We start from the raw sequence: 19,457 nt of genomic DNA, 5'->3' as shown, positions 1-19,457 counted from the left end.
TTAAAACTGTAGCTCCACACTCCAAAATCTCACAGAGGCCTGGGGGACACAGCACAGAGAACTTCTTGCATAGGAAGAGAGCAAATGGCAGGAAACAAGGATTGTCTCCATGATGGGGGAAGAGTGAATATGCCTCAGGAGCAGCAGGCCAAAAAAATTTAAAAGCAACAGACAGAAAGGTGACTGGTTACAGCCAGTCTCTAAGTTTGCTCTCTGGCTAACTCCAAACTGAGGGACTTTTTAATTCTAGAAATTCCATTTGGTTATTTCCTACTGTAGTTCTCTACCTGCTTGCTTACTGTTTCTCTAATTCTTTGAGCATTTATTAACTGAAACACCTAGGCTGGGGCCCAGTTGGTAGGTACTAGCCAATGAAGAAAAGTACCAAGTATTGAGCTCAGACCTAAAGAAAACAATTCTAGGGTGTCTAGAAGTCAGTTTCTATTGAATACTTCTATTTTGGTGCTCTGGTTGACTGTTTTTGTTGTTGATGCTTTTGCCAGCTTTAGGAGAGGTGGATTTCCTGGTGATGGTATGTGTCACCACTAGGCAATGAACCAAGGATGTTAAGAATCTAACATAAAAGAAGTGCCTTAATTAGGTTGAGCCATTGTTTCATTAGAAATGATGAATAATGTTGGATGATTTCCAATATTCAACTAACAGTGATACCTGCAAACCCTTTGTGAAAAATCCAACTGTAAAACTTTTCTATCAGCTCATACAACTGGTAAGCCCTTCAGATTCATTAAGGAGCAAAACTTGAAGAGAATTTTAGTCAATAGCATCTAATATTCTGCTTTCTACCAAGTAGAAAATACTCTCACCAGGCACCAGTGGCTCAAGACTGTAATCCTAGCTACTCAGGAGGCTGAGATCTGTGGCTTGTGGTGTGAAGCCAGCTGGGACAGGAAAGTCTGTGACTCTTATCTCCAATCAACTACCAAAAAAGCTGAAATTGGACCTGAGGTTTAAATGGCAGAGCACTATCCTTGAGAGAGAGAAAAAAGCTTAGGAACAGCATCTAAGCTCTGGGTTCACATCCCAGGACACACACACACACACACACACACACACACACACACACACACACACACACACACACACACACACACACACACACACACACACACACACACACACACACAGAGAACAGAAAAAGACTCTCTAAACAACATCATCTTCCTGCGTTTCCTAATGTAAAGACAATACAAATTTATAGAAAAATCAACTAAAATATACAAGTATAAAAAGAAAGCACTATTTAGAGAAAATATCATTAATATTTTGTTGATCATCATTATCTGCCCTATGCAAATGCTTATGAATATAATTTAACATTAATAGCATTATATAAATATATACTTTTAAACCCAAAATATGATAAAGGTCATTTTAATAAGTATGGAGATGTATCCTTTTTTTTTTTCTGGAAGTTCTCACATGGCTTTTTCACTTATGGTTGGTGCTCTACCACTTGAGCCATGACTTTAGCCAGGGTTTTGATGGTTTTTGAGATATAATCTCTTGGTGTTTCCTGCCTGAGATGACTTAGGATTGTGATCTTCATATTTCCGTCCCCTGAGTATCTAGAATTATGGGTAAAATAGGTGAAAGCCCTCAAACCTAGCTCTCTCACATGAGAATAAATAGAAACAAATAACAAACACAAGAATGAGCAAGAATGAATCCTGGCTTTCTTCCTCCAAATACAAATCTTCTTACTTTTGAAGAAATGGCCTACATTAAGTAATTTGTTACTTCAGTTAAGTATTTGGACTTTTGGTCACATGTATTGGTCAGGGCTCTCCAAAGTAAGAGAACCAACTGAATATGCACATAGATATGTGCTGTGTTTTGGATATGAAGTGTCCCTTGGAAAGGTTCATGTATTAAAGGGGTGGACTCCAATACAAGCAGTGTTCAGAGATGGGATTTTTGAGAAGTGATCCAATCATGAGGGCTTGGTTTTCATCAGCATATCAATCCATGGATGGATTCTAAATTTGAAAAGACTATTGCATGTAGCAGAACTTGACAAGTGAGGCCTACTTGGGGGAAAGAGGGTCACTAAAGATGTGCCCTAAAAAGATATACTTTGTCTCAGGCCCTTTCCTGTCTCTCTTCATAGCTACCATGCAGGTAAGCAACTTTCCTCTTCCACACCTCTAGCTGAAAGCAATGGATCCACAACATTGGACTATAATCTCTGAAACTATGAACTAAAATAATTCTTTCCTTTTCTTAAATGGTTTTTCTCAGATATTTGTCAAAGTGGCAAAAAAAGTCTAACATGGGTGTTGGAGGTGGGCAAATGTATGATTCCTGTATTCACAATCACATGAACTTCATAGACAATGGTGGTCCTATAAGATTATGTTGCCTAGCTATCTTGTAGCCACACTCGTTTGTGTGAGTACACTCTACAGTGTTTGTACAACCACAGAACCACCTAAGAACATGTGTCTGCCATTAAACAACATGTAACTTTATCTGTATGTATGATGGAGTTAGAAAGAGATCTCAGAGCGGAAGAGATAATCATGATGATTTCAGTCTGGGTTTGCAAGGCCTGAGAGTCAGCAACACTGAGGACAAAAAAAGAAGACAATTGTCTCTGCTCAAGCTGGAAATTCACACTTCCTCTACCCTTTCAGTTCTGTTCAGTCCCCCATAGATTGGAAGAAGGCTGTCCCACTTAAAGGGGTTAGATATCTGCTTTCCTCAAAGCGCCGGCTCAAACACTGATAGTGTGCAGAAGCCTTTTTACAGACACACCCTGCCCTTGCGTATCTAGCATTTTGAGCATCCCATGGCCTAGTCAAGTTGACACATAAAATTGTACATCACCTGGTATTTCCCAAATACAATGGTCTCACACACGATAGCTAAAGTATTAGCTAAGATTGCTGGCTCAGTCCTGGAACTGAGGGTATTCATTTGTTTTCTGTTAGGAAAATCTAGGCTCTGTGTGAACTGAAATTGTATTATTAAGATGGGGACACTGATCTTAGCAATAAAAAGAAGCAGTGTTTTTTGTTTTTTTGTTTTTTGTTTTTGTCAGTAGTGGCCTGAACTCTGGGCCTGGGCACTCTTCAGCTCAAGGCTAGCACTCTACCACTTGAGCCACAGTGCTACTTCCAGCTTTTTCTGCTTATGTAGTACTGAGGAATCAACTCAGAGCCTCATGCATGCAAGGGAAGCACTCTACCACTGCACCATCTTCCCAGCCCCAAGAGGCAGCTTTTAAGCCAGAAGATAAAACAAGAGTTGGCCTTACAGGAACAAATGTGATAGACCTGTTGAGGAACTAACAGGAACTAACCCTTCTAGTCAGACATCTGACAACATGAGACACAGCAAAACTGACAAACCAAATATACAAAGACATATTTACACATAAATATGTCGAGACAATATATGTATGAATACACACATTCTGCACACACAGATATATTTTTTACCATCCAAATTCTGGAATCATAGGAAAGATGGGTGAGAATGTTGACATGAATGACATTGATCAAGGCAACTGTATTCGTAAACTGCTTTGTTGAATGGCAACTCCATAGTACAACTACTTAAAGACAATAAAAATATTGAATAAAAAATTCTGGAATCATATACAATGGGTAATTTGAATTGTTGGTAGCAGCTAAAACGGGGCAACACAGTAGAGTAGTTGATAAGATACCATCCCCCAAGCCTTCTAGGCCCTCCCTGTGGTCTTCTTCTTGTCACAAATCCATCTCCCCACAGATGGGACACCACTGACCCATTTCCTGTGCCATCACCCTTGCAGGCCACCTGCCTTGTACCGAGATCATGGAATTCCCTGCTCAAATGTTGGTCCTAGTCTTTTGGTGCTCCAGGTAGGCATCTTTCCCAGGCCTACTGCATGCTTGAGGTGCAGATTCCAGGTTTAAGGGGTGACTTTGTGGAAAGCAATGTGTGCTAGGTACTAGCTTGTGTACACTGTACAAATCTTCTCTTGGTCTGGGACTGAGTCAGGGTGGAGAATATTAAGAGAAGGAAGAAAGGGATGAGGTAAGGATTTTTGAACTACACTCTGGCTCTGATACTCATTAAAGCCAAGGGAGCCTTGCCACCAGATACCTATCCAAAGGAAAGCTAGAGACAGGGATGTAGGAAAGGTTCAATAATAGGCTTTTGTAATAAGGGAAATTATGAAAACAGAAAAGGTATAAAACCATTTGAAAATAAACACAGTTAAAGTTTCATCACTCCTTTAAGTAGCCAGGCACTAGTGGCTCATGCCTGTAATCTTAGCTATTCAGGAGGCTGAGATCTGAGGATCACAGAATTCCACCTTTCTAGTGGCATCTAATTACCCAGATCATTGGGTGTCAAGCTGGATTTTTTTTTTTTTTTTGATACTGGTCCTGGAGCTTGAATGCAGGGCCTGGGCATTGTCTCTGGGCTTCTTTTTGTGGGGTCCAGTTGTGGGTCCTGAACTCTGGGCCTGGGCTCTGTCCCTCAGCTCTTCAGCTCAAGGCTAGCACTCTACCACTTGAGCCACAGCGCCACTTCCGGCTTTTCTCTTTATGTGGTGCTGAGGAATCGAACCCAGGGCTTCAGGCATGCAAGACAAGCGCACTACCACTGAGCCACCTTCCCAGCCCTCTCTGGGCTTCTTTTGCTCAAGGCTAGCTTTCTACTACTTGAACCACAGCTCCACTTCAGACTTTTTGTTGAGTAGTTTATTGGAGATGAGAGTCTCATGGACTTTTCTGCAAGGGGTGTCTTTGAATCACAATCCTCAGATCTCAGCCACCTGAGTAGCAAGGATTACAGGCATGAGCCCAGCCAAGCTGGATTTTCCTTGTTGCTAATTGTTTTGTGGTGCTGGGGATACAAGTTACTTAGTCTTCAGTCCAAGCTGGATTTTATTTTGTTGTTTTAAATATCAATCGTTAGTTATTTTCACGATCCTGGGATAGGCGATAGGTCACCATTTTTGTCAGCTCTATTCAAAAACTGGCAAGTTACCAATACACTACCAGGAATAGGTTTTTCCAATGGGCCCTGCATGGATAATTGAATGTGAAAAGATTAATGGCTAACAGATCTATTCACAGTCCTTACAAGACTGAGCTTGAGTAGAGATTAATGAACTGGAATGGTTTACAAGCTGTGGTCACAAATACATTTTATATAATTACAAGAAATATTTCTTTTCTTTTTTTTTTTTTTTTAAGGTTGCTTAAACCAGTGGTTATTCGTTTTGGTGTTGACAGAGGAAAAGGTGAAATGCTAGTAACCAAATCAACACAGTAGCACAACAGGCCGTCAGTGGTGCGTGTGGTTTTGGGGTGTTTGGAACGGACCAGCTTGCTTTTCACTTCCTTCTTATTTTTGTCCCACCCTGTGTTGCATCAACTTGGGAAGGGAAAGAAAGAAAGAGAAAGAAAGAGAAAGAAAGAAAGAAAGAAAGAAAGAAAGAAAGAAAGAAAGAAAGAAAGAAAGAAAGAAAGAAAGAAAGAAAGAAAGAAAGAAAGAAAGAAAGAGAAAGAGGAAGGAAGGAAGGAAAGAAGGAAGGAAGGAAGGAAGGAAAAGAGAGATAATAGTCTTCCAGCTGCGCTCAGTGGCTGGTATTCCCTAGTACTCCTTACTTAGATGTTGGATGAGTCATGTTGCTTTCCTGTTATCCTGGACTTTTGTGCCCTGAAAGTGTCCGGTACTCCCTCAAAGCCCCCGGCCCCAACTCCACGCGACAAACTGAGACCAGACGGCTCAGTCCAGTGTCCGGGACCTCCAGCTCTCTCGGGGAGGGACCACGGACCACGGCTGCAGCTCCAGGACGCCAGCAGCCCGCGCGCCCCCGGCTCTGCGCGCGGCGCCCAGAGGGTGCTCCGACCTCTTTCCGGGGCGCCCTGGAGGGCCGGGACCCATTCCCAGATCCGCCGCAGGACTGCGCGGGCCGGGACCAGGGGCGCTCCGCCCGGCCGGGACTCAGGACCCCTCGCCGATTGCTCGGATCCACCACCGGGAAGGTTCGGGAGCCTCGAGGGCGGCCGCAGCCGAACGGCCAGTGGGTGCTCGGCGGGGCCCGGGGCGCGGCTGCACCTCGGGGCGTGCTGGGGGCCGGAAAGGGGCTCTGGAGTTCAGTCCCTCCCCTTTTCCCTCTGGGTCTGGGAACCCTCGGGCGCTCAGACCCTCCTCCTCCCAGGTGCGGGCGGGGAGCGGAGCGCGCGCCTCTCCTCCGGGGGAGCTCGCTCTCCACCATGGGCAACGTCTCCAATGCCTCCCGGCTGGACGAGGACTGCGAGAGTCGACAGCGGCTCCCCTCGGGCGAGAGCCCCGCCATCAGCGCCGTGATGTTCTCGGCTGGGGTGCTGGGGAACTTGGTTGCGCTGGCGTTGCTGGCACGCCGCCGGCGAGGGGGCCCGGGGCGCAACGCCGGCGGCCGGAACTCCATCTCCTTGTTCCACGTGCTGGTGACCGAGCTGGTGCTCACGGATCTCCTGGGGACCTGCCTCATCAGCCCCGTGGTGCTGGTTTCGTACGCGCGGAACCAGACGTTGGTGGCCTTGGCGCCCGAGAGCCGCGTGTGCACCTACTTCGCCTTCACCATGACCTTCTTCAGCCTGGCCACGATGCTCATGCTCTTCGCCATGGCCTTGGAGCGCTACCTCGCCATCGGCCACCCCTACTTCTACCAGCGCCGCTTCTCGCGCCGCGGGGGCCTGGCCGTGCTGCCCGCCATCTACGCCGTGTCGCTGCTCTTCTGCTCCTTGCCGCTGCTCCGCTACGGTGAGTATGTCCAGTACTGCCCCGGGACGTGGTGCTTCATCCGGCACGGGCGCACCGCTTACCTGCAGCTCTACGCCACCGTGCTGCTGCTGCTCATCGTGGCGGTGCTGGCCTGCAACTTCAGTGTCATCCTCAACCTCGTCCGCATGCACCGCCGTGGGAAGAGGAGTCGCTGCGGGCCCTCGGGGGGCAGCGCGCGGGGTGGCCCCGGGCCCCGCCGGAGAGGGGACAGGACATCCATGGCGGAGGAAGCGGACCACCTTATCCTCCTGGCCATTATGACCATCACCTTCGCCATCTGCTCCTTGCCTTTCACAGTGAGTCTCTCCTACTAGTTTCTGTTTCTTCTTCTTCTTCTTCTTCTTCTTCTTCTTCTTCTTCTTCTTCTTCTTCTTCTTCTTCTTCTTCTTCTTCTTCTTCTTCTTCTTCTTCTCCTCCTCCTCCTCCTCCTCCTCCTCCTCCTCCTCCTCCTCCTCCTCCTCCTCCTCCTCCTCCTCCTCCTCCTCCTCCTCCTCCTCTTCCTCCTCCTCCTCCTCCTTCTTTCTATTATTATTTTTTATTCCAGTGTTGGGGCTTGAACTCAGGGCCTGGGCGCTTGTCCTTTAGCTTTTCATTCAAGGCTGGTGCTCTACCACTTGAGCCATAGCTCCACTTTCACTTCCAGCCTTTTGCTGGTTAGTTGGAGACAAGAGTCTCACGGATTTTCCTTCAAACGACAATCCTCAGATCTCAGCCTCCTGAGTAGCAAAGGATGACTCTCCTATGTCTACAGCGCGGCTCTGTGCAGCCTTGCCAGGCTTTCTCTTCTCACCCTCACCTCCACCCTACAAACTTTTTTGCAACTTGGGAAAAACAAGTATGTCCTAATTTTAGAAAGATCTATAACCTCCTCACTTTACTTTTCACGTTTACACCACTTCCTTCCTCTCCCCCAACCTAGTTCTCCTATTGCTGGGCTAGCACTTATTGGAGCCTCCGCCCTTTCCCTAAGCCAATCCGTCTTCCATCCCTGTCGCTGGCCCCTTTGCTGTCTTTGGATAACTTGGTTTAGGAGTAGTTAACCCTTCCTTTCTGGTGGTTGTCAGTTATGATCTACTACCCTGAGCAGCAGTTTGCTACTCTCCCTGAGGCTAGTTCTCCATGTTTCACCTTCCATTTCTCCCCAGAGGGAGGGGGTTTGTAATTCTCAGCCCAAAGCAGTTCTAGCTGCCATTGAAATGGACCCCGGGGAAGAAGATGCCTGCTATAGAAGCTCAAAGCATTCATTGTTGGTCCTAAAAGTCCAACCGACATCTAATTTACAGGTTTCTTAATTGAGATATTTGAGTATAACTCTTGGTAGCCATGAACGCTCATAACATTCTGTAGAGATAATGCTAGCTGCATAGAGGGGCTTCTGGCTAAGTTTTTAGCGAGCAGACCAGAGGAAAACTTGTAAACTCTTACAAAATATCCTCTCGACTTCACCGTCATGAATACATGGAATATAGGAATACATTGTATAGTTGTGTTCCTTGTTATAGCTGTGCTCCTGGTTTTATACTCTGTGCTCATGAAAGCTACTTATGAGGACACTGCCCCTCCTGAGAGAAGGGAGCAGAGGGATGCCTGGGGAACTGACGGCCAGATCTGGCCCAGGTTCTAAACTGGCTGCTGCCCCAGTTAGTTCTAATGTCAAGAGTGTGGGCAACCTCATAGCCATGCAGTAGCAGAGTCTGAGCATGCATCCATGCAGTGTCTGAGCATGTTCTAGCCCTGCCAGAGCTAGAGAGTTTGGAGAAGAAAGACATGGACAGTGCCTGATATTCACAGAGCTTTTCTCCTATCTCCCACCCTGCCCTCATCACTGTTCCCCAGTTATCTTCATCCACTCAACCTTGGGGTGGGGAAGGACACAGATCCCCATTCCCAGTGAACTCACTTTCTACTTATGTTCTCTCTGCAAGGCTCCCACTGGCCTCACCCTTCTACCTTGTCCCCTTGGCAGTGCAGAAGCTGGTCTGAATCAGTGTTACATTTGAGGGGATTAGAGCTGGTCTACGGCGCTTTCTTAAGTAATGAACAAGGAGCATCTAGAGATGGCATCACCAGCTCCACACCAAGTAGAAGAGTATGTGCTTCTGAAATGTTACTGTGCAGAAATGAACATAGCTTTTTTTTTGTTTTTGTTTTTTAACCAGGAAAACCTTCTAATTATCTTAGAGGCCAAATGAGCTTGGGAGAAGAGGGTTAGGAAAGGATGCAAAAGATTGTCTATGAAAGAAAACACTTTAAGTCCCATTAAACAACAAAAATTAACTTAGGGCTCATAAACTTCCTGAATGGGGGAGTGCTTGGTAGGCGTTGGGATGTCAGTCTTCAGTAAGTATAAGTAGAAAAACATTCCAAACCTCCAGCTACTTGTACAGCCTGGGAATGGCCCAGGGGTGACCACACTTGCTATTTCCCTTCCTAAGCCATTTAGGAGAGGCAAACAGGAAGAAATTGGTCCCTCTTTTGACCTTGACTGGCCCACTGTAGATATGATTGATTTTTTTTTTTTGGTCAGTCATGGGGCTTAAACTCGGCCTGAGTACTGTCCTTCAGTTCTTCAGCTCAAAGTGAGCACTCTACCACTTGAGCCACAGCACCACTTTCAGTTTTCTGGTGGTTTATTGGAGATAAGAGTCTCATGGACTTTCCTGCCCGGGCTGGCTTTGTGAACCTTTGTGGATCTCAGATCTCAGCCTCCTTAGTAGCTAGGATAACAGGTATGAGCCACTGGTGCCTGGCATGATTTTTTTTAATGACAATAACAGCAGTGGCTTTCAACAGATTCCTTCTTTCCACATAAATTTTGCCTTTTATCATGAGGACTCCATCGTTGTCAATATGTTGGTTTTTAAATGTGTGTGTGTGTGTGTGTGTGTGTGTGTGTGTGTGTGTGTGTATTTCCTAAATCCATCATTTACTATTAGCCAGGCACAGCTCCAGAGTTGCCAAAGGGAAAGAGTTAAGAGCCAGAGGCCTAGTCAGAAGGATTGAGGGATTGCGTCCAAGCTGTATTTTTATTTAGGTTATGTATTCATGGCAGTGACAGAGAAGATGAAGACTGTAGTCTTAAAACTCCACCAAACTACACCTTAGAATCAGCACTATTGGCAAAATACTTTCTAGGTTTTCTTCTGTAATTATCCATGGCAAAAATTCCCAGAAGGTAGGAGAAAATCTTAAGTATAAACATAATCAGAATACCAGCTGAGCTGGCATCTTGATTACCAAGACATCTCAACCAGATAAACTATATAGATCATCCAGAAGGCACAAAACAAGTTGAGGTACCAACTCATCTCTTCATAAGAAAACCAACAGAGACTATTGACTTGATAACTGGTCATAAGTATTGGTATCTTTCACTTTACTTTTATGAAGCCCTGCATTATTCTGATTAAGGTCTGATCTGATAGTTTGAAACTCATGACTACTGTTTGTTTGGTTCATACATTTCTGCTCTCTCAGAGTGCTTGGCATGTGTCCCAGCAAATATTTTGTCCTCCAAGTCATTGAATTCGACTTGACTCACACTAAAACTGTGGTCAGAATGGCCTATCCCAATGTCCCATCCAAGGTGGGAGTCATTTGCATATACCTTAACTTAGTGTCACTGAGACAAAGCAAAGACTTAAAGGAAAAAAAAAAAAAAGTCAGAAATTCTGTTTCCCATGCAGTGCAACTATTGGCTTAATGGAAAAACAAATGTGAACCTTGTAGACAGTTTTAAATTTTTCTAGAAGCCATATAACAAAAGTTAGAAAAAAGACAGATGAAATAAATGTTAGTTATATGTTTTGTGTATCCCAACATGTCTGGAAGTTATCTATTCAAAAAAGTTTTTCTTATAAATTACTAATCAAGATATTTAAAGTAATTTCCTTCCTTGTATCCCAGAAAATAGTAGTAATCCACCTTTTTGCCCATTTCTTTCTCAGATTTTTTAGTAAGAAATACTAACTCCCTCAAAAGTGGATCAGCTGGGCAGTGTGGCTCATGCTTGCAATCCTAGTTACCCACAAGGCATAGATTAAGAGGATTTCAGTTCAAAGCCAGCTCAAACAGTTGTAAAACCTCAATCTCATTAAACAAGCTGGGCATGGAAGTCAACCAACAAGTGCAAACTTCATCACTGCTAAAAAGACCCTCCAAAACAACAAGCAAAAAGCAAGAAACAAAAAACCCCCAAACCAGTGGACCAAACAACTAGCCATCATGGAGATGAGTAGAACACCAGTTTGTACCATAGTAACTCTGCATTGGTAGAGAATGGGGATTTAAGAAACCCAGAACTAGCTGGGCGCTGGTGGCTCACGCCTGTAATCCTAGCTACTCAGGAGGCTGAGATCTGAGGATCGTGGTTCAAAGCCAGCCCGGGCAGGGGAGACCGTGAGACTCCTATCTCCAATAAACCACCAGAAAACCGGAAGTGGCGCTGTAGCTCAAGTGGTAGAGCGCTCGCCTTGAGCTGAAGAGCTGAGCGACAGCGCCCAGGCCCAGAGTTCAAGCCCCACGGCCGACAAAAAAAAAAAAAAAAAAAAGAAACCCAGAACTACTCATATTAGCCATTCTCATGGGATATGAGAAGAGTGAAATTACTCCTTCCTTTAACAAGGCCAGTGTAGGGTCTCCAAAGTTTGGAAAGTAAAATTCAAAATAGGCAAAAAACAATGTCCAGCACCCTGAAACAAAGTCCAGTTCAACCTCATATCATTATTGTCAACACCAAAAGGCTTAAGGATTCTGAGCATTACTTTTTATGGCATTTTTTTCACAGTGGGCTATGAAACAGATAACATGATTCCCATTGAACAGAGAAAGCAAATACCATTCTGTTGGCCCCTCAGCTAGAAAGTGGTGGAGTTGGGACTGAAAGGCAGACAGTTAAGGCACCAAGACTACTTATTAACCAGCAATACTGACCAAGAGAAAGAACTCATTTCAGGGGCAACATATGAGAAGATTAAACCAAGTTTTCCTAAAAGAATTGTGAACACATTGCAAATATTTGGACTGCTTTTCTTCTTCGCTCCAACTTGTTAGCTTTAAAAATAAAATGACAAAGACTTGTTCATGTCAGATCAAGGAGGATCTGTGGGATTCAAAGTTATCATTTCCTTTTTCTTCTCCACAGAAGTAAAAGTCAGAGACAGAGATTTTTAGAAAACCGGCTAATATAAATGCTGATCTAAATTAAGAAATAATCAGATTACCCTTCTCATAAAATCTTCCATTAGAGAACATAAAACATTTCTTTAGTGATGAAAAAAAAACATGTGGTGTTTGGGAAGTGACATTACTTTGGCTGTCTAATATGAAATCATGCATGAGACAACAACATATTCCAAACTGTTTATTCACTAAAGGAGTGTTGTATAAATTAATAAATTCCTCCTTATGTTAATCAGCTGTTGTCATCATTTCACAGTGATAAATAGAAACTTCTTTTTTCCTCCCCCTAAAATGGAACTGAGCACGGGAAACACAAGAATGCCTATTGCTTGTTTCAAATACAGTTTGTGTCTCAATTTTCAGGCTGTATCAAGCTACATTCCCACCCACTTTGAGAATTGTGGTTATTTTAAACTGTTTTCCACATGCCATTAGGATAAAGTGCTTATGCATTTTATTCAGTTCTAAAATTTCAAGAGCAAATCATTGACTCATTCTAAAAATGTCTTCATCTTGACAGATTCTTTAGTCTTATAATTTCTAGGTAAATCTGATTAGTAGACATCTGATCTTCACAATACTGACCAAATTCAAGTAAACAATAATGAATAAATACCTGTTCATTCCTGGTATTCTTTTTTTTTCTGGGGGGGGGGTCCGGTCATGGGGCCTGAACTCTGGGCCTGGGCGCTGTCCATTAGCTCTTCAGCTCAAGGCTAATGTTCTACCACTTGAGCCACAGCGCCACTTCTGACTTTTTTCTTACATTCCTGGTATTCTTAAAGTAAAGCATAGCATACATGGGGGTTGAAAATCTCATATGAAAAAATTGACCAATTACATATATATATATGTATATATATGTATATACATATATATGTATATATATATATATATATATATATATATATATATATATATATATAAAATAGAACAACATAGGTAGGGACAAAAGAGAAATCAAAAAATCTGAAAATCTTTGTGCATAGCCACCAATGAACTTTGCCTTGTGATATTTTAAGTGAACAATTTGAAGACCCTTTATCATTCAGATGTTGTTAATGATGTTGAGACAGTTATACTGCACATTCCCTTTTGAAGAGAAGGTTCATCTGCATGGTTTAATTTACCATCTTTTCTTTTGCCATTTGCTATATCTAGCATGCTACAATGTTAGATAAAGACAGAATTATACCTGTTTCAAAAATTTAGACTGCAAGAAGCATCGTCCTTTTCCCGAAAGAGAATTTGTGCATTATGTCTACCTCTTTGGTGAGGTATGTCCTCACTGTTGTTTTTAGATGGTTTAGGACAGGCCATCTGCTTATAAGAAAAACAGATTTTTGAGATGGTCTATTTCTTCTCTGGCATGTCAAGAGCTCATCATAGTATGAAGTTCAGGGGAAAATGGAATAGATGTAGCTCTCTTTCCTGCTAGAGGCTTAAAAGCTAGTTAATCTACAACTTGGTCTCTGCTGCCTGATTTTGAAGTTTCTGACCACCAGTCCCCCCAGTTCTGACCTTGAGCTCAAGTTATTGAGATGTACCAAACTTCTGATATCTTGCAATATTTTGCTGCCTAAAATTTCCCCTGACAGTAATAGACTTAAGTACCCTGTAACTGAGTCACATGAGCTAGGAAGGGCCAGAGAGAGGGAAAGTACAAAAGGGTTGAAATGTCCTCTGGGCTGAGGTACTTGCCTCCTCTTGCCTGGACAGCATATGGATCTCTGTGACACCATTTGTACATGTTTCTTTTCAGGAGAACCAAATAGATGGTTTATTGTGCCCATTATTTTCAGTTAAGAGCCACCATCCTAGAATATGGAGGCCCAGAGCTCCAAACCTTAGCATTCCTGCCTCTTCTTAATCCTGAGACGCAAAAGGCCTAGGCCATGGTCTTCCTAGAGCCATATCCATACCCCAGTTTGACCTTATGTCAAATAGGAAAATAGATTTCTGTTTCTTTCTACCACAAAGCACTTGTGATTTGCAGGCTTTCTTTTATTTTGTTGGTCGTGGAGCCTGAACTTTGGGCCTGGACACTGTCCCTCAGCTCTTCAGCTCAAGGCTAGTGCTCTACCACTTGAGCCACAGCACCACTTCTGGCTTTTTCTGCTTATGTGGTGCTGAGGAATCGAACCCAGGGCCTCATGCATGCAAGGCAAGCGCTCTACCACTGAGCCACCTTCCCAGCCCCTGAAGGCTTTCTTGAAAGCATTGTACACCTTGAAAATAATCCCCCCTGAAAGGTTTTTTTTTTAAAAGATTTAATTGTGCAAATCCTATAGCCAGAATATCCTAATGTCTTTCAGAAAGTAGAGAAGCATATAAAACCAATGCCTGTAGTTTACCAGGGAGTAAGTATGGGAGGAAAATGAAGCCCTAGAGAAAGTCAAACAGCAACTTAGAAAGAGCCACAGTTTTCCATTCTATAAACAAGAATACTGTTAACCATAAGCCTTCAAGACACCTTTGAAGAGAAGTCTCTACAAACCTGTATCTTAACTAGTTACTGATAAGTCTCACATGCAACTTTACATCAAGGACTTCTCATAGCATAGAGATGTGGGCTAACAATGAAGTCTCGTGTCATACCAGTACAGTCTGACTCCTTACCCATAATGTGACTTTAGGTAAAGTACCCAGTCTTCTAAACCTAGGCCTTCTCCCCTCTAAAATGGGGGTAATAACTGTGTAGGTTTGTAGGATTCAACACAGACCTATGAATTTCTTAACATCATGCCAAGTTCACAGTCACATGTCAGCTGTGATCTCTTTAAGATTCAATTTCCAAAACAAAATCAGATTGTATGTAAATGATTAGGAACTGAGTTCTGGAAACTTAGTCACTCATTTAATTGATCAGGCCTAAGTAAGTCTTTTAAGTGTAATAAATAATCACTCGAAACTGTAAGGTTTTAGGCAATGTTCTAAAGCTGTGCTTCTCAACCTTTACTTCCATTGCCCAGAATAAGTAAGTCCAAGCTCTAAGGAAAGGAATAAAGCATCAGAATACATCAAAGCTTTCCAGATAATTTCAATGATCAGACAAAATCCTCATTTGCTATAAGATTCTGAACCTACTTTGTAATTTCACTAAAGATATGGAAATTGTTTAAACAAGCAGCTGCCCCTGGTCACTACCAAGATGAAGTGTTCCACTGGCAGCTCCCGGAGACAATGCTAAAATAGCACTGACTTTCATCTCTGCCACTGGCTAAGCATCGCAGGTCTGGATTCTTTGAGAAGCCCTGCAGAGAGAGCCCGATGAAGGGATTAAAACTCCCTTAACTCATTCAGATTACTATTTTTTTCTTCACACACAAACTATATTAATAGCATTATATGCAAAAAGGTGAAAAAAACTCCCTCCAAGCTCTGAATGGAAATTCCAGAATCTCACTGACCCATCATTCATCCTGCTTTACAACCCCTGTGCCAGCCTTTCATTAAAAATCTAAGATCAGCTGGAAGGAGATGGGGATGTGTATGTGTAAACTAATGCGTTTGGGGTTTTAGTTTGGAGGCAAAGGGTAGTGATGGTTGTTGCTTGATGTTCTTTCATGTTATGGTAAAGTCAATGCATTACAAGAGGAGACATGGTGGGGCACAGGTATATCACAGTAAGGACACGTGGAGTAGCACCAGGGGGTTTATCAGGTGGCAGAAGAGGCAGGAAGAAGAGGAGAACTATAGCCACAGCTTTTATTGGAGTTTCCACAGGAAAGGCAATGCTGGTTTTAGATTGATTAGTTTGGGTGATCTCAACAGGCTGTAAGCTAGAGGACTGTCATTTCTAGTTGCCTGGTACCTGGCCCCAGGATGATTAAAGTAGAGGAATATTGCCTTCTGCCCAAAGAGGTTGATGGAGATAGGTCTTAGGACTGATTAGACCTGTGTGTACTAAAGACATGCTCTAGCTAATCCCTTTTCAGTCTCTATGAATTAACCAGCTCAACGAGGGTCAGTTTCTCCAAGCTAGAAAGCTATGTTTTGTTGTTTGTGCTGGTCCTGGGGCTTGAACTCAGAGACTGGGTGTTGTGTCTAGGCCTTTTTGCTCAAGGCTAGCTAGCACTCTACCAACTGAGTCCACAGCCCCACTTCCATCTTTTTGGTAGTTAATTGGATATAAGAGTCTCACAGGTTTTCCTGTCAGGCCCAGCTAGAAAGTTTTGGTATCAAAACATCATAATGTACAGAAAATTTAAAATATAAATAATAAAATTGCCTAATAATATGAATATACTTAATGCCATTGAATTATACATTTAAAAGTTGCTAGAATGGTAAATGTAATATATATATATATATATATATATATATATATATATATATATATATAATTTTTAACTACACTTTCACAAACCCAGGATGTGTAAGATTGAAAGTGGTAGCCTGTACACAAAAAATAAAAAGCCAAGGGGAAGCCAGTGGCTCACATCTGTAATTCTAGCTTCTCAGGAGCCTGAGATCTGAGGATCATGGTTCAAAGCCATCCTAGGCAGTAAAGAACATGAGACTTTTATATCCAAGTTACGTGTAGCTCTAGTGGTAGAACACCAGTCTTGAGCAAAAATGTTAAGGGAAAGGACCTTCCCAGGCCTTAAGTTCAAGCCCTTACTGGTATACACACAGGAAGGAAGGACGGAAGGAAGGAAGGAAGGAAGGAAGGAAGGAAGGAAGGAAGGAAGGAAGGAAGGAAGAAAAGGGTGATCAAAGTAGATCTCTTTCCCAGGTGCAAAGAAATGACTTGTTTTCTAGAAGGCTTTGGCCACCTCCTGAAATGTGTATTTTTAGCAGTTTTAAGTACCCCAGCACAGAGGATGAAAGGAAACAGTACAGAATTGCTTCACATTCCCAAACCCCTCTTTCACTTCTCATTACTCTATCATTCTCTAAAGCCATCAGGAACTGTGGTGTAGGTTTTTCTCTGTTGAAAACCTGACTCATCTTCATGGGTGGAGCTAGGACTGCTGAACCCTGTCTTCCTGCTTGTCTTGGCTGGATAACTCAGGGCTATCCTCTTCTCTGGCTGAACTTTAACTCAGCTATAAACTTTTTCTACAACAGAGTGCTCAGTTATTAATATGTACACGTGTGTATGAGCATAGGTTGACTAACATTTTAATCCATCAGATTTATGCATGCCACTACTTTTAATTTTGAACCTCTACAATCATCTCTGTGATACACCATTGTATATTTTGCACTGCAAGTAGTTTTACCTACTAGGAAATTATTGCCCCATTGTTTATTTCTATCTTTCTTTTTCTTCTCCTTCTCATGATCTGGGAAACTCACCATCAATTCTTCTTTTTCCTTGCCCAACTGCCAAATCTTCTCTCCATTCACTATGCCAAGATTCTTTGGCATAAACACCTCTGGCTGCCAGACTTCCCTGCAATTGTCCTAACATACGCAACCTGAAGATGACTACTCTTCTCTCTTTATGTTCTCTCTCTCTCTCTCTCTCTCTCTCTCTCTCTCTCTCTCTCTCTCTCTCTCTCTCTCTCTCTCTCTCTCTCTCTCTCTCTCTCTCTCTCTCTCTCTCTCTCTCTCTCTCTCTCTCTCTCTCTCTCTCTCTCTCTCTCTCATTTTCCTGGTACATCGAGTCCCCAGAGTAAGTACCAGGGGAAATGGAATGAGCTATTCTTTCCATTGGAGAGAGTGTGGGGGAAAAGAGAGGGCAGGGTTCCCTAAGTCACAGACTGTTGCTGGTTTGAGGGTCCCCAGAGCATTATAAAGAACTGGTGTTACATGATGAGGTGCAACCCACACTTTCTGTAAGCTCTATGGAAATGTTCAAATTGATCCATTTGTTCCAATTGTTCCATTCCTTTCAGCTAAAGCAAAAAAACACACTACTCTCTAAAGAGCTAAGGAATCCAATGAGAGCATGGGTATGGGTTTGACACATTATTCCTTGTGTAAAAGTTTATCTATTGGGGTTGGAGACATGGCTCAAATGGTAGAGTGCCAGTCCATAAGCAATAGCATCACATACTGAATTCAAGTCCCAGTCTTGGACAAAAGAAAAAAATCTACTTCTTCGAGTTTAGGACATTGCTCTGAAGATCCTTGTTCTAATCCTGACCTGGATATGGCATGTTGTGAGCACTGTATTGGCATCACATGAATTAGAATTTGTGTCTTGACTAGGCCACTAAACATCCTTAGATACTTGAGCAAGATGCCTAACTTTTCTACTCCTCCATGTCCTCCCCAACAAGAGTAGAGAAAGCAATGAACACCGTGGAACACTTCTTATGTGACACTGTTTCAGTGCAATGAAGGTTCACTGTCTTGCTTATGGTACCACAGCTATATACAGGGCTACAATTCAAATCCAACAAGTGCAGCGACTAGACCTCAGCCCCTGAGATGGTGCTCTCTTGCTTCTTGTCTGTCACTGAGCTGTGGCTATCAAATCAGACCAGCTATCTAGAAGTATAGCATGTTATTAATCATATGCCAAAGTTCACCTTCCCACCTATTAAAAGACAACACTTAAGTTTCAGTTTTGCAAACACTGAGACTAAAGTGGGTTTAGAACCCAGTACAATTCACAATGCATGTATTATTAGGCTGTCGATAAATGAGAACTAGCAATATTGTCATTGTTCTGTTGATACTATATAAAGATTCTGTTTGAGGTGCCAAGAAATGCTTATTCATTTCCCTCTATTCTCAATGACAAGACCACAAGGTCAAGGTTAATTGTGATGCACAGAAAACATGCTTGCATGTTATAATTTACATGATGGATCTAGGCTCCCTTCACAAAACAGGTACTTCTCAAGAAAACAGCCTGCCTGATGGTACCAGCGCAGAACTAACAACATGTCTCCTCTCTACCTCTTACAGATTTTTGCATATATGAATGAAACCTCTTCCCGAAAGGAAAAATGGGACCTCCAAGCTCTTAGATTTTTATCCATTAATTCCATAATTGACCCTTGGGTCTTTGCCATTCTCAGGCCTCCTGTCCTGAGACTCATGCGTTCAGTCCTCTGTTGCCGAACTTCATTAAGAACCCAAGATGCACCACAAACTTCCTGTTCCACTCAGTCAAATGTCAGTAAACAGGTTGACCTTTGCGGGCAGTTGTGAGGACGAGCCTTATTAGCTTGCATCTGGGAGATCCTTCTGAAATGGTCCCTTGGAGAAATGTTAAAAAGTCCAGTGTGTAAACAAAACAAAACTACCCTAATAAAACAGAGTAAACAAACATTTATGCAGCCGTTTGGGCAACAGACAGCCTGACAGTGTACTTTATGGAAGGTGTCAGAAGGATCTATAAAACTTAGCCCTGGCAAACCTGTTACAGAGCCTGAGGAGAAGCAAGCAGCGACATCTAAGACCTAGTCACCTGTTGGTTTAAGCTTTCATTGTCGACTGACCAAGCATGTGGTTTCGTAATTTGTTTAAAACTCTTTTCTGTTTGCATCTTCCATGCTGCTGTAGTTCTATACATGCAG

At 42.9% G+C, this 19,457-nt stretch overlaps 1 protein-coding gene across 1 annotated transcript; it reads left to right on the top strand.

Moving 5' to 3' along the window:
* The first annotated feature begins 6,160 nt into the window (after positions 1–6,160).
* LOC138803157 (prostaglandin E2 receptor EP2 subtype) lies at positions 6,161–19,378 on the top strand. The gene is made up of 2 exons (XM_069986979.1): positions 6,161–7,091; positions 18,844–19,378. The coding sequence occupies exons 1-2, from the start codon at positions 6,246–6,248 to the stop codon at positions 19,087–19,089; spliced, it is 1,092 nt and encodes a 363-aa protein (XP_069843080.1). The 5' UTR covers positions 6,161–6,245; the 3' UTR covers positions 19,090–19,378.
* The last annotated feature ends 79 nt before the right edge of the window (positions 19,379–19,457 follow it).

Source organism: Dipodomys merriami, unplaced genomic scaffold, assembly GCF_024711535.1.
Source record: "Dipodomys merriami isolate MVZ:Mamm:240054 unplaced genomic scaffold, mDipMer1.0.p SCAF_3352, whole genome shotgun sequence".
Taxonomy (NCBI): Eukaryota; Metazoa; Chordata; class Mammalia; order Rodentia; family Heteromyidae; genus Dipodomys; species Dipodomys merriami.
This window is presented reverse-complemented; position numbering and strand designations above follow the sequence as displayed.

Coding starts and splice junctions, on each gene's coding strand:
- LOC138803157 (XM_069986979.1), top strand. CDS start 6,246: ATGGGCAACGTCTCCAATGCCTCCCGGCTGGACGAGGACTGCGAGAGT. Junction 7,092..18,843: donor TCTGCTCCTTGCCTTTCACA/GTGAGTCTCTCC, acceptor TACCTCTTACAG/ATTTTTGCATATATGAATGA.